The sequence below is a fragment of the Chionomys nivalis genome, chromosome 6 (genome assembly GCF_950005125.1).
Source record: "Chionomys nivalis chromosome 6, mChiNiv1.1, whole genome shotgun sequence".
NCBI lineage: Eukaryota > Metazoa > Chordata > Mammalia > Rodentia > Cricetidae > Chionomys > Chionomys nivalis.
This window is the reverse complement of record NC_080091.1, coordinates 86,824,490-86,839,873: the sequence shown is the minus strand read 5'-3', so window position 1 is coordinate 86,839,873 and position 15,384 is coordinate 86,824,490. Positions and strand designations below refer to the sequence as shown.

Here is a 15,384-nt window from a genome sequence, read left to right as displayed (position 1 = left end):
GTCATGCTCATCTCTGAAGGAAAACAAATAACCCTGGGGTCAAAGGAAACATGACTGATAATTTGCAGGAAGGTGTTCCAGTTCCTTGTCCTTTGAACTCTCCATCCTTAAGCCCCAGTAGTAACTTCTACTTAAGTGTACCAAAGACTCAGTTATTCAGGAAGTAACATGTTGTTCCCTATCAGTAAAGCCTTATTCTGTGAAATTACAACTATGGAATATACTCCCAACCTTGAGAAATATATCCCCATACCATGACAACCGCCATTCCTTTCCTTACTTGTTCACAGGACCCCCAGATGCACCATGGAGCCTCTGCCCACTGCACTGTCTCTGTCCTTTCACTCAGAGCTGGAACTACATCTGTATCCGTCCCACCAATCCTATTTGATGAAGCCTGCTGAGAGATAAGAGGGCCAGGTCGAAGGGTATTGCAAGAAAAAGAACCAGTTCCTAAACTTCCAACCCTTCTACTGTGAGAGGGCCTCCAGTGTGGAAGGCCACACCAAGTCGACCATCAGTACACACCATCGTAAAAGGCCTAGGATTTGACAACAGACAACACAACATGCCTTGTAATAAGAGGGATCTAATCACACAACAGCCAACAACACGAAAGAGTGACTACCGTGCGTCCGTCCTATGAGAAGAGAGGGCACAAGCCTCACTGACATAAAACCAGCACACTTCTTGCCCTGAACCAGGCACCTCTGTGACCTTTGGTTGCCTTTTCTGCTTCTCTCCCAAAGAAAGCTGGCTACAGAATTATGTGTTGTTTATATTATGATTTATACTGTGATCAATAGATTAATTTTCTGCTTGAAAATCCAGGAAATAATTCAGGAAATAGACTTCTCAGGCAAAGCTTTAAGAACCCGAGTGCAGCTGTCAACTGCAGTACTGTTGATCCAAAGCACCTTCAGGACTGGAGATTTACATCTCCTGAGAACTCGGCCAGGACCTTGTTCCCAAAGGAGAATGTGTGCACACCGCACATTCCCATTCCCAAGGCTTTTCCACTTTAACTGTTCTAAAATGACAGTATGTTCATCAAACTACACTCTTTCTTAGGCTCTCACTGAATGACTTTATCTCCTCTTTTATGGTCTGGGATAACTGACACTGGCTGCAATGAAGTTTCAGCAAAAAAGAAAAGTTCGACTCTTTTGCCCTCTCCAACTTGATGTTTTCCTGTGGTCACATTGTAAAAATGCAAGGAACCCATAAAACAATGTGAAAGAAAATACTGTAGTTTCCGTTTTCCTAAGAAACTTAGGCACCAAATTCTTGTTAGTCGGTCTCAAGTGCTTAAGAATGGAAAGCCAGGGGGTGGGGCAGAGGGGGCACAAGTCGTCAGCGGGCAGAAGAAAGTCACTAAAGAAACCACACAGTGACCGCCATCCTGGGCTGGCTCCTGGCAGCACAGGAGCGTAAGCACCCTCGACCTGGGGCTCCAGCTGCTTGAAGCACTGCTCCAGAACACACACTATCCACCTTCTTCTTCTCAGCCACACAGTCCTCTTTGCCAAGGCTTTGGGAGGCACGAGCTACCCAAAGGGACCAGTCAGTCCACAGCCTCCAAAACAGCCTCTCGAGTGACATTCATGGGAGAAACTGATCACAACGTTCATCTACGAGTTTCCTTTGATGCTATCTATAACTCTGACTGCCACAGGAAATCTCACACTAAACACCAGTAGTAGGCTATATAGCCTTCACACTGTGGCTTCAATACATAATGAATGAAGCCTGCCTTCTCACCACCAATCAAGTGGTACTCCCCTGACGTTATTGATAAGTGGGGGGAGAGGGGACTGAAGGAAGCACATGCTGAGGTATGTTGGCAGCAGATAACATTGAACTCTCCTTCAGTTTTAAGACTCAAAACATTAGTAAAAGAGGTTCCAAAGGGTTTTTAAATCGAAAACGCTTGCCTGGGTTTTCTGAACGGAGACTCGCCCATGACAACTGTGCTCACCACCCTCAACTTAGACCTGCTTTCCCTACAACAATGATTATCGCTCTTCCTTCGGCAACATCTGTTTCTCTCCCCTGTAAGCTACCAGAAAAGGAACAGTAGAAGGTGCTAACAAATACATTCTTATAGATCTGGCAGCTCCCTGGAATTATCTACTGAAACACTCATTTCTGGTGGAGCGGCAAAGCTAACACAAGCACCTACTTTAAAATAACACCTTAAAAAAAATGTCACGGGTAAAGAAAGCTCTGCTGATTTCAATTCTGCGGGTCCGATGAAGTTCTTAGAATTACTTCCTGTGCTGAAGGAAAATGTAGAGATCAAAGAAACTCCACCAGCAAGATCTGGTGTTTAAAATATAACATGCATAATCCACGAATGCTGTTATCTACAGAGTACATGGATATAAACACACACTTTCCCAGACCCAAAGGGCTCACCTTCTACTTCTTCTTCATCACACACATGTTTAAGGAACGAAGCCCCTCTGTCCAGGACAGCTTCATCCTCCATCCTATAGTAATAGAAAAGAAAAAAAGAATGCTCAGACTTCTCCTGAAGTGAGCCACTTGAAGCAGCCCAGCTTCTGGGCAGGTTAACCTGCAAGCTGTTGTTCATGTTTGCAGGGCAGAGTCCCTCTTCCTTTGGTGGCTGTCACTCCTTCACGCAGCTCTTCTCATCTGGTGCTTGAAAATGTGCTGGCCCCACATAGCTTCAGTTCTAACCTTGAGAGGGCAGCCACATGGACAGGCAATAGAAAATAATCCCAATCTTGTAGGCTGGATGTTGAGGGAGAGTGTCCCTTTGGGGAGTCGCAGAAGGGAAAAACAGAGATGAAAGCAAAAGAAGAAAAAAAAATACCAAGAGAGGAAGATTGATGTTTCTGGAGTGTTCGTGATGATCGTTTGTGGAAATCCAGTCTCAGTGCTTAGCTCTCCAAACAGCCACTGCACAGAATGTATACCCTCATAGGCGCACAGGCACACCCACCCACACACAGAGTGACAGGGAGTTAGGCTAATGCACAGTAGGAGCCGAGCTTGCAACCAGCCTCCTAATACCAGCCCGGTACTCCGTGTTGAGTGGCAAGCGTTGAGTCACATGTTGGCCTCACGGAAATCTGACATCTGAGGATTATCCGGCACCAGGGCTTCAGCAATAGGCACACAGACATGCCACCCCGTCCCCTCATTTCCACGCTCTTCTCACGCGTCTCTCTGCATGCTAGATGCACTGTTAACTCTCTTCGGAAGGGCACGAAGGTCTTCATTTTGTAACCACGCTATGCTGTCCTCCTGTCTCCTTACATAATAGGATCTACTCTGCAATTTCATATGCTAAATAAGACCTCAGAATCTATCCAAGGAACGACAGCGTGGTGGGTTTTTCTTTTTTCAGTCTCCCAGTGCCAAACATGTTTCTAGTTTACAGAATGAGTGAAGCTTTATCCTCTTCCTCTGAGGCTCCTTCTCATCGCATTAACTTTCGTATACAGAATTCCATGAGCTCTATTTATAGTGGGAGCAGAGAGAAATCCTGAGCTGCTCAGATGCTGCCTGTGTAGTACGGGTCTTGTAACAAAGAACTTTCTCTGGGGACAGCTGCTCTATGTCATCTCATACATGAGCCTTGCCAGAGAACTACATGCTCGCTCCATACTCCAGCCACCCGACTGTGTGCTCAAGCACTGGATAGGGTTGAGTCTGTTTTCCACACCGTCTGTGTAACTTATCCGGGTGCTTCATATGTTTGCTCTAGTCTAGGCAGACGTGCACAGAACTCTGTTTTTACCTTCCTAGTTTAGGAATATATCTCCCTTACCAAGCCATCGCCTTTACATAAAAGGTCAGAAGCAAAACACAAACATCTAATTCGACCGCTTAGTAGTTACGCCACCTGGAGCAAAATACTTCACTCTTTTGAGCCACAGGATCTTTTTTTTTTCTTGTATAAAATTAGAGTAATCAAATCAATTTCACAATGATTCATCACAATACTACAATCAATTCTGCATTGGTTGCTTTGAGATTCGAATGAGGTGGCAAACTTCAGAGCATTCGGCATCAGACTTAGCACACACTGTTTTCTAAGTGTGGTCTCCTAGGCCAGTGAGGGATCTCAGCAGGTAAAGGCACTTGCCTCCAAGCTTGATGACCTGAGTTTGATCCCTAGAACCCACATGGTAAAAGGAAACTGACCCCACACACGTGCTGTGGCAGAGAGAGAAGAGAGAGAGAGAGAGAGAGAGAGAGAGAGAGAGAGAGAGAGAGAGAGAGAGAGGGGAGAGAGAGAGAACACATATACACAAATAAAAACAAAAAAAAATAATTTCCTTGTTTTCCCCTTTACCAGCCCTGGGGAACAATGTCACTAAGAAACCCATTGCTAGTCTTCAGTCATGCCACCCTGATTGCACCCCGTCTTGTCTGATCTCAGAGGCAGGGCTGGGCCTGACTAGTACTTGGATAGGAAGAAACATACAACTTTCAGACCCTTCAAGAGTCTTCTTTGGGGAGATAGGAGCCTCGTACATGATGGTGCCTCCTGACACAGGTCAAAATACTCTCCTTTTCTGCACTCAAACTAAATGTATAAAACAAGATATGGGTCAGTCCACAGGATTATAGTGGGAATGAAAAACCTTAAAGACTAAGACGCCAAGCCATTTGCCAATCTCGCTGAGCCTTAGGTTCTCAGGAAGATTAAATGATACAGCCTTACTCGTGGGTTCAGCAAATATTTAATTACTGCTTGCTATATTCCTGTTATTCTTCGGCAGGAGGGGGACAAATCTACAAATACGACAAGAAAGTTCCTCGAAAAAAACTAACCATGAACAAGACAGCATCGGAGAGCAGCCATGAGGGCTTTGCAGACAAGAAAAAACACAGGGGGCTATCTAGAGTGGTGCTGAGGCCAGCAAGGGGAAAAGCAAGTGACAGGCCCTCAGGTAGGGATGCTTAGCACCCACAGGAACAGCTGTAAGGTCTAGACAGCAAAGGAAGCAACTGTGCTGATGACACAGGGAGAATCAGGTCATGCAAGCCAGAAGTCAGCATTGTTTTCCCTTCTTAAAGGATCTGGCTACCTGTGGTGTGGAAAACAGATGGTGAGGGAACAAGAGAAACTCGCAAGCTACCTCACGCACCATGGGGACTGTGTGAGAAACAAGCCGTTGAGAAGGCATGGAGAGGTCGGTTTTGTACACTTTAAGGTGAAGACGCGCGTTCTGTGTGTAAAAAGCTGCTAGTATGACCACAGCTGCCTGAGCCTGGGACTAGGGACTTGCAGGTGGTGCTAAACTATGGCAAACACACACACATACACACACACACACATACACACACACACACACATCAAGCTGGGGCTGAAGTTATTACCAGGTGAGCTCATGGAGGAAGAATAGGTACAAGGGAGTGGACTTGAGACCACCTGCTAAAATACACCGACAGCCCCAAGTCAGGCAGGGATGCAAGGGTAAACAGGTGTAAGTAATATCAGAGAAGTCAGGGAGCAGAGAACCCACCCCCAAAAAAGCTGAGAAAGACGTATGGGGACGCAAAAGCTGTATTTGGCAATATGGAAGATGCAACTGTCTATACCTTACACGCTTGAAATGGGCCATACTTAGTGTTGGGGGGAGAAAGGAGCAGAGAGGGTGCCCGCCTGCCCACTTTTCTCTTTCCTGCCTCCCTCCGGTGAGGAGGGAGTTGATAATAACTGAGTGTCTACTGCGCAGCCTGCCTGCACACTTCGAAGTGCCAGAGATACACAATCACATCTAGGGTCTCAGAGACTTGCCCTGAAGGTCAGGTGCTGTCCAAAGTGCAAGGAGCCATCAGTTACCTAGCATGTGTACACACAGATAAGGAGGACAGCTTCGTGAGGATATTTTCTTCCAACTCCTCAGAAACACAGCGAGATCCCAGAGAGCTACCCTACAGCACGTACCCTAACTGTGCACCATCCCCTTTGGCAAATGGAATAGCTTGTTAAGATTTTGTTGTCTCCTGATACGTTCTCTAAAGAAAGCATTTAACCTCAAAATCTAAGCCTTTTCCAAAACTGCATGCCACAAGCAAAAAAAAAAAAAAAAAAAGCAAGAAAGCCAGAGATGACTGGAAAGGAAGAAAAGTCAGTGCATAAGCCCTCTGGCCAAGCTGAGACAACTGCCCAGCCCCCACTGAGTCGGGAGTGGGGGTCATGATTGGTGCATTCCTTGGCTCTTTGATGCATAGTTCACATTCCCTTCAAGACTATACATAGCAAGTCATCAGAACTTCGTCCTTCCTGATGGATCATGCAGACAGCCTGAAAACAGACCTCTTCTCCACGGAAAAGGGGCTAGCGAAACAAAGCGAAAACAGAAAATGTGGCAGCCTTTACCCTGCCCTAAGAGCAAGGTCATCCTAGTGAACGTGGCCTTCTACACAGCCCAGGAGGATCCCCCCCACTTCCCATCTTTACATGACAAGTATCAGTTCCTCGGCCGTACGTCCTCTTAGCAGTTGCTGGCTATTATTAGTAAGACAGAGATACCATGTAAAGTGGCTCACCCAACCATTTCCCCTCTATAAATCAGTTGGAAGAAATTAACTCATCTAGTCCCTAATCAGGCCCCCAAATCCGTCCTTAAAACGTCCTCTGCGCGTGCCCTGCATGTTTGCTGAAAATGAGCAGGAAGTGTGCTTCCATGCAGCTTCAGCACAGCTCACGTGGCTAGAATGTGGCAGAATTCAGACCTGACTTGGAAGCGTCTCACCAGTATCAGGGGGTTAAGAGTGGCACCAGCCAGTGTAAAATCCACTTCAGGTCAGTACTGCCTTCCTTCAACCTGGGCTCTGATCGGAGAAGTTACACCCCTTCTATACGAGTCCAGACTCACGGGGGGAGGAGGGGGTCTCATTCTCCATTATTCTGGGATAGCAAAATGATTTAACTAGAACACACATCAAATTGTCTGCCAGACGAGCAGGCTCTCACCAGCCGGTCCTAATCACCGAGCAGGCCTGTGAGGGTGACTTAAGTCCGGCACGAGAAACATTTGTGCAAAACTGTCAGCCGCTGGAGCACCCATCCACATTCCAGCCCTCTGAGATCCCACCCCCCTGAGCCTGCGCCAACTGCCAACGTGCTGACCAACTAGTACTCACAGTGCAAGCAGCTGCCACTCAGCCAGTCAGCAAGTGGCAGGCCGCCAGCACCCAAGTTTCAAGAGCACCAGCCTGCTGGTCACAGGGCTGCTAAAGGTTGAAGGTCCTCGGGTAGGCTAGCCTTTAGATTCGCCTCACTTGCCCTCCTGCCTCCCTCTACCATCCTTCCCTGCCGCCTCCCACTCCTGTAGCGGTTCTCTTGTCTCTATGGTAACAGCATCTGGTTTCAGAGTTAGAACTTCATGCAGCACAGCTCGCTCTTAGCCTGGGGCTTTTGCCAAAGGGTGCACACCAGCAAAAAGGCTGCTGCCTGCATTTCAGCCCCCTGTTTCCTTGTCACCACAGGATGGCAACTCTGGCTATGTTCTCGGACGGTGGCGTCTAGTGCATGGAACGCTGTAAGTTCAGCATGCTAATCCACACCGTGTAGAGGGGGCATGCTAGAGCTTGTAGTCAGAGTCCAAAACCAGTCCGTATCCTCCATAGCCTCAGCCAGGGTGGTCAGAGATGACTGCTTCCAGAGAAGGCACCAGGGAGCAGGATGACTGCAGTGGACAACATGTCCAAACTAGAGCTTGACATCACTGGTTCAGTTTGTGCGCACAGCTTCAATTTTATTAGTTAACCTTGTATTTAAACTCATTCTATTTTATTCTTGCCAGCTCGGTCTGTTTATGACATCCAATGAACCCCATCACCTCTCCTTCTATAAAAGCTTTCCTGCACACAAAGAATGTTAAACAGTGCTGTGCACACATGCCCTAGGCACAGACATGTATAGGGAGTGGAGGTGTACCGAAAATGAAGACTTTTATATCATCCAATGCTGCTGGGATAACTATGTTGCTGGGGAGTTTTACTTATGGACTAAAAGGTATCACAAGTCCCCAGGCTCAAAATTAGGCTATCCCTGCCCTTTGGCTGGTCTTCGGTCAGATGAGGGGTGCAATGCCTCACATCACAGTTTTCTATTCAAGAACTACACAAGCACAACAATCAGCCTAGCATCCAGAACAGTCGTTCCCTATTCACGTCACTTTTAAGAGGTAGAAAGTCATTCTTACTTTCTGCAAAGATGACATTTTCTTTGGAGGGTTTCTTTTTTGGGGGGTGGGGGGTTATTGGTGCTTTTGTTGCTTTGCAAACTGTGTTGCCCACATTTGCAACATGTACTTAAATAGAGCATATCTCACTGTCGGAGTCACAGGTGACAAGAGAGGAGCGACATCTCAGCACGGCAAAGTGCACTGCCATCTTTTGGCAACATGTGTTCACTACAGCCAACTGCAAGAGGAGGAAGAGGGAAAGTGGAAACCATCCCCTTCAAAAGTTCACAGAGGTCCCTGCGGGCCTAGCATCCCCACAGGAAGTGAGAGAGAGCACCGTGGTCACTGGCTTCACTATGCACAGTCGGAGCTCTGGACAGATGTATTAGAAGAAGAGAGAGGGAGGGAGGGAGAGAGAGATTAACACAGCAAAACAAGACAAGCACAAGTGATGGTAGCCTTGTCTCCCACAGATCTGCAGGCCACAGAACACAGTACACCTCCCTCCCAATTCAGAAGCTAACTAATCAGCTTGGTCCCTGACACAGGCCGAGGGCTAGGGAAATGCGGCCCCATGAAAAATCAGATTTCAGACTGAAGAAAGAGTCAGGATCCCAGAGCAGGATCACGCTGCACATAGTTCTAGACCGATGAACTGCCTTAAAAGTTCCTTTGTGCTCTTAGACACTCATCCCGGAGGAATGAAAACTTTTGTTCACCTAAAGACTGGTACATAAATATTCATGGCAGCTTTACTCATGACAGCTAATGAACTAGAACTGGCCTTTCTATAGGTGAGCGGTTAAACGGCTATAGAGTCCATGCACATCATGGGATATGGCTTAGCAGTAAACACAGACCAGCCACTGAGTCACACGGTATATCTCTAGGGAGTTACACTGAGCCCCAAAGGCTATATGTTGTACACTTCATTCATACAATCTTAAACTCCAGACATGTCAACTTGGTCAGTGACAGATTATCTAAAGTAGTCAGTCCACAGACAGCACCCATAAGTAAATGCCACAAATGACATTTATATTAGTCCATGATTCTATATACATTTACTTTGGATTAATGTATATTAATCTAAGATTAGATTCAAGAAGGCAGACAGGTAGGGACTCAAAAGCTCGAATATTTTTTTTTTCAGAACATAAGGCTGGGAGTCAGCCACAAGGCACCTGATCTGGTATAGCCTCTGCCCTGGTCACCTCTGACACAGAGAAATGATGTCAGAAAAAAGTGCTTCTCCTCCCCTCTCTCACCAATATGGCAGCCAGACAGTTCACATCCTGAACTACCACCCAGCTGGCAAGGATGAGGCTGCTGGCATTTGGTTAAGGTCGTAATAAATTCCAGGCAGTGTGTTAAGCATCATGCATGCAGTATTTCAATCTGGACACGATCACAGCCTGTCTGACTGCCTTATACAATGCTCAAGATTCTAACTGAAGGATTTCAATACCGGTACCAATACAGGGGCAGATATTAAGGACATTTGAGCTGTTTGTTATTTTAGATAGTTTATTATTAAACATCTTAGTTAGCATATCAAATAATTAGTTTCATTGTGCTGCTTTCAAGCACACAGATTCCTATCCTCAGTTCTTACTCCCTCTCCCCCAGTGTAGGATTGACCAAGGCATGTAAAATTTATCAAGATTAGGTTTACCTATAAGACGGGAACAATAGGGGTAGAAATCAGGATGAGTGAGTACCTCTCGGTTCTTCACTGTTTTCTACCATTTTGTAATAGGACACGGCAGGCCACTTGATCACTTCTGATAGAATTACTTCACCTCAATACCTTATTTTCAATTAGGTCTTTGACAACTTCCTACCTGCTGTGATAATATTCATCCCCATCGCCCCAACTTTTCCCAAATCCATCCTCTTCCCTACCGCCCTACAGTGTGTCTTTTTCTATTCTATCAAGGCCAATATGGGCTGATCAAATACTCTTGGATGTGGGTGTAGCCTTCTCTTGGAGTATGGTTAACTAATCAGGAACAACGCTCTTAGGAAAAGAAAACAGAAAAAAAAAAAAAAAACACCTGACTCTCCTTCACCCTGCATCTGACAATTGTCAGTAGCTCCTTGGCTAAGGGTAAAATTTCATGCCCAAATCTTCTCTCCATGCTGGGATGTGGTCTGGCTTAGGCCGATACAGGTTTTGGGCATGCTGTCACTTCCACTGTGAGGTCATATGCGCAGCTGCCCTGCTATGTCCAGAGGACACTGCTTCATCCGAGCCTGTCTTCCAAAACAATCCCTGAGGCTTTGGGGCAGGCGAGTGGGGTGCACAGCATGTATGTTCTATTTAGGGCTGAACCTTCCTCAGTCTCTTACGCTCTGCACCTTGGCCGGTTGTTCTGTCTCTGTGTAATTCACCATATTCTGCAAATACATGCTTCTCTGATGAGAGTTGAGAGATTCAGTCACTTATGGGTAGAACTATAAGTCATTAGGACTTGGTTTAATACTGTGACCATTTATCAGAGTAAAAGCAGTATGTCCTCACCAGACATTGTCTCATTATCTACTAATTGAATCACATTTTAAATACAACTTGCCAAGTTTTCTATGCCAAGACCTGTACAAAGTAAACTTGACTAAGTCAATCTTTCTAAAAATCAACTTCATTTTTCATAAACCCTGATGTGGGATTCCCTTCTGTATGCTGTGAATACCATTGGTTAATAAACTGCTTTGGGCCTATGACCAGGCAGAAGCTAGGTAGGCGGGGAAAACCAAACTGAATGCTGGGAGAAAGAAAGAGTCTAGAGGGAAGCCATGTAGCCCCGCCAGAGCCAGATGGAACTTTACCCAACAAGCCACAGTCACATGGCGATACACAGATTAATAGAAATGGGTTAAATTAATATGTAAGAGTTCGCCAATAAGAAGCTAGAGCTAATGGGCCAAGCATGATTTAATTAATATAGTTTCCATGTGATTATTTCGGTTCTGGGCAGCCAGGACAAACAAGCGGCCTCCTTCAACAAAAACCCCATTATGTGTTCTTCAGTGTATCTTTATCTAAAGCTGCATTGCACCATTTCATATACACGTGTGATGTCATTTGAGCACATTCATCCCTTCTTAGGCATTTTCTATCCCCTCCTCCCTTTCTCTCCCCCCCCCCACCATGGCTTGTGCATCCATTCCAGCCCCTAGTTCGCATATACACAGAAGTGGGAAGTTCTTTATCTTTGTGAATCTGCTGGGCTCTCACTTAACATGATCCCCAGCTCCATCAATGTTGCTATAACAAACATGGCTTTATGGATGAATACAGCTGCACCGTGTACAGAAGCCACATTTTCTTTATCCATTCTTCTGCTGCTAAGCACCTGGGCTGCATCTGTAACTTGGCCATTTTGAAAAGCACAGCAGGAAATACGGCCAAATAGGTATCTCAGCAGTATGCTGGTTTTGATGCTGAGGGGCACACCCCCAAAAGGGATAATCTCTGTATTGATTTTATAGTGGTTGGCTTAGAAGATAAGAACAAGTACTGACAAATGAGATTGTATCAAATTTAAATCTTCTGGACCTCATGAAGGGACACATGCCCGCCAACCCAGCGGCTAAAAGAACAAGATCTTGAATTTGAAGTCATCCTAGGCTACAAAACACAAATGAAAAGACTCTAAGAAGCTTCTCAACACTGAAATATATATAGAGAGAAAGAGAGTAGATGAGAGAAAAACCTTTGCACAGGAAATTTATATCCAGCATATATAAAGAATTCAAAAAACTAAACACCAAAAGAACAAACAATTTAGTCTATAAATAAGCAAATGAACTGAACAGACATTTTCAAATGAAGTACAAATGATTAAAAAAATACATGAAAAAATTTCAGTATCACTAGCCATTAAGGAAATCAAAATCAAAATTATTCTGGCATCCCACCTCACTCCAGTCAAAATGACAATCCTCAAGAAAACAAACAAAAAATGCTGGCAAAGATGGAGAAATTTGGAAACCACCCTGAATAAGCAGAAGGCCAGTGCAGTCTCAACAGTGATGTCCCCAAGCTGACAGCTTCCTTTACTCTCTCTCTCCAGTCCTGCCACTGCACCAACATTTCCACTAAGGGGCTGCTTGGACCTACTTAGACCTCCCAGGGAACTCAGCCTTTTAGCCTAGAGATTACAAGCAAATGTGTGAGTCAGCCTCCTTCCACAACATGCCAAAAGCCAGGCCACACCACTCTCAGCAACCCAAGAGGTCACTGACATCTAGAGAACTTCAGTCCCTGGCTATTAGCTTGATGTTTTTCTGGGACTCCTAACAGTGGGAGCAGGTGTGTCTCTGACTCTTTTGCCTGCTTCCACCCACTGGGTTGCCTTATCCAGCCTCGATAGGAGGGTTTTTGCCTTGTCGTATTGTATCCTGTTTGGTCCTGTTTAGTTGTTGTCTCTTGAAGGCCTGCCTACTCTTTTCTGAGGGGGAGTGGAGGGAAGCTGGGAGGAGTGGAGAGAGGGGAAATTGTTGTGGGGTTGAGAGAAGAATCTGTTTTCAATTTTAAAAAAGAGAGAAGAGGAGGAGGAGGAGGAGGAGGAGGAGGAGGAGGAGGAGGAGGAGAAGGAGAAGAAGAAGAAGAAGAAGAAGAAGAAGAAGAAGAAGAAGAAGAAGAAGAAGAAGAAGAAGAAGAAGAAGAAGAAGAAGAAGAAACTTTAGCCCAGAATTCAGCATCTTTACCTCAGCTACAGCCCAGCCTAATGTAAATGGCAAGCTGTAGCAACCTGTATTTAACAGCATTATTGCCACTGTCTGCCTCATTGTCTCTGTAGCACGAGACTCAGGGAGGTACTCCCTAACCCTCGCCTACCTGAATTTGCTCCAGCAATGAAACACTTAGTATCTGAAGAAGCCAATGCCAACAAGTAGCACACAGACATCACAGGAATACAGTGAAATTGGTCTGTTTGCATTGCTGCCTGTGGTTGAAATCCATAACTCAAAATATCCATACTTTCAAGTTGATTTCCTTAGTGAGGTTTCTAGATTTCTAATTTTCTAGATATTAAGAGAGCAGAGGGCATATGAAAATTACAGATTCCATTGTTAAACCTGGCTGGATTAAAAGTGGGGGGTTCCCAGGACTGGCCTCCCTGTATACCAACAGAACAAAGATTTGTTTGGCTCTACTGGATAGAAGAGAAGAGTAACCCGTGCTGTAGGAGAGACTTCTCCCACCAAAAACTAACACTCCAGCACTGCCAGAAAATAAAGAGAACCTGGGAGACACAGCTGCCAAACACAAAGTGTGGGCTGAGGTCCTCATTTGCACAAATCAACTTCTTTATGAAAGGTTGGAGACAACTGAGAAATTTAACTATCAGCTGGGTATTGGCTGTTACTAAGGAGCTGTTGGAACCGTGTAGGTGTGAGAGCTGCACTAGAAGTTTCTTCACTGTTTTTCCCCATTTTATGAGAGTGTGTAATAGATGTAAATGTGTGTGCTGGTGTGAATACACACATACCCGTGCACTAGCATACTCTGCATACACGAGGAGGATGGGGCTGGGGTGGGGGAGGATCTTGGGTGTCTTCCTCCACGGCTCCCTTTTTTCTCTGTGCAAGGTCTCTCACTGAATCTGAAGCACTGGTCAGTGAGCTCTGAAAATCCACCTGTCTCTGATTTGTAATCACAGAGAGAGAGAGCACCATGCCTGCCTTAATGTTCTTATTTTTTAGAAATATTGCAAAACTAGGACTTGCATTGAAATATCCCAGGAAGAAAACTGTATGGGAAGTAAGGGAGTGAGACCAAACTAGCCATGAGTAGAAGCTGAGGAGTAAACTGTGGGTATAGCTAAGGCCAGGGGTGAGTGTACAGAGATAGCCAGGGGCATGGGTGGGTGCAAAGATAGCTAGGGGCAAGGGTGGGTGCACAGAAATAGCCAGGGGCAGGGGTGGGTGCACAGAGATATCCAGGGGCAAGGGTGGGTGCACAGAGCTAGCCAGGGGCAGGGTTGGGGTGGGTGCACATAGGTAGCTAGGGGCAGGGATGGCATGTACAGAGATAGCCAGGGGCAGGGGTGGGTGCACAGAGATAGTTAGGGGCAGGGGTGGGTACACAGAGATAGCCAGGGGCAGGGGTGGGTGCACAGAGATAGCCAGGGGCAGGGGTGGGTGCACAGAGATAGCCAGGGGCAGGGGTGGGTGCACATAGATATCCAGGGGTAGGGGTAGGTGCACAGAGATAGCCAGGGGTAGGTGCACAGAGATAGCCAGGGGCAGGGGTGGGTGCACAGAGATAGCCATGGGCAGGGGTGGGATGTACATAGATAGCCAGGGGCAGGGGTGGGTGCACAAGGATAGCCAGGGGCAGGGGTGGGTGCACAGAGATAGCCAGGGGCAGGGGTGGGTGCACAGAGATAGCCAGGTGCAGGGGTGGGTGCACAGGGATAGCCAGGGGCAGGGGTGGGTGCACAGAGATAGCCAGGGGCAGTAGTGGGTGCACAGAGATAGCCAGGTGCAGGGGTAGGTGCACAGGGATAGCCAGGGGCAGGGGTAAGTGCACAGGGATAGCCACGGGCAGGGGTAGGTGCACAGAGATAGCCAGGGGCAGGGGTGGGTGCACAGTGATAGCCATGGGCAGGAGTGGGTGCACATAGATATCCAGGGGCAGGGGTGGGTGCACAGAGATAGCCATGGGCAGGGGTAGGTGCACAGAGATAGCCAGGGACAGGGGTGGGTGCACAGAGATAGCCATGGGCAGGGGTAGGTGCACAGAGATAGCCAGGGGCAGGGGTGGGTGAACAGAGATAGCTAGGGGAAGGGGTGGGATGTTATACTGCTCTTTCTTCCTCCTTCAAAATTTCAAGTTTGAAATTTTGCAAAATTCACACTTTTATATGTATAGTATATGTATGTGTGTTGTCATGTTTGCATGTGTGGCTATGGTGTATGTTGGTGTTGGTGCTTAAGGAGGCCTGGTAATCAGGAATCACGTCCCATTGCTTGTCCACTTTACTCAATGAGGAAAGACATCTCAATCAAATCCAGAGCTCACTGATAAGTCTAGCAAGTTTGCTCTGGGGACCCCATTTCTACCCCCTAACGATTGGATTATAGGAGGCCACCAAGCCCACCCTGCTTATGGTGGATTCTGGGGATCCAAATTCCAGTACTCGCAATTGACTGCCAAGTACTGAACCACTAAGCCATCTCCCCAGCCCTAACTTAG

At 46.5% G+C, this 15,384-nt stretch overlaps 1 protein-coding gene across 4 annotated transcripts in view; it reads right to left on the bottom strand.

Moving 5' to 3' along the window:
* Slc4a4 (solute carrier family 4 member 4) overlaps positions 1-15,384 on the bottom strand; it is a 420,169-nt gene that overhangs the window by 281,226 nt on the left and 123,559 nt on the right. For 3 of the 4 annotated variants that reach the window (XM_057771897.1, XM_057771894.1, XM_057771895.1), the window contains one exon: positions 2,419-2,492. In XM_057771897.1, coding sequence (XP_057627880.1) covers positions 2,419-2,492 — 74 coding nt within the window. Of the gene's footprint in view, positions 1-2,418; positions 2,493-2,839; positions 2,937-15,384 lie in introns of those variants that run through there. The other variant, XM_057771896.1, reaches the window with a different exon arrangement.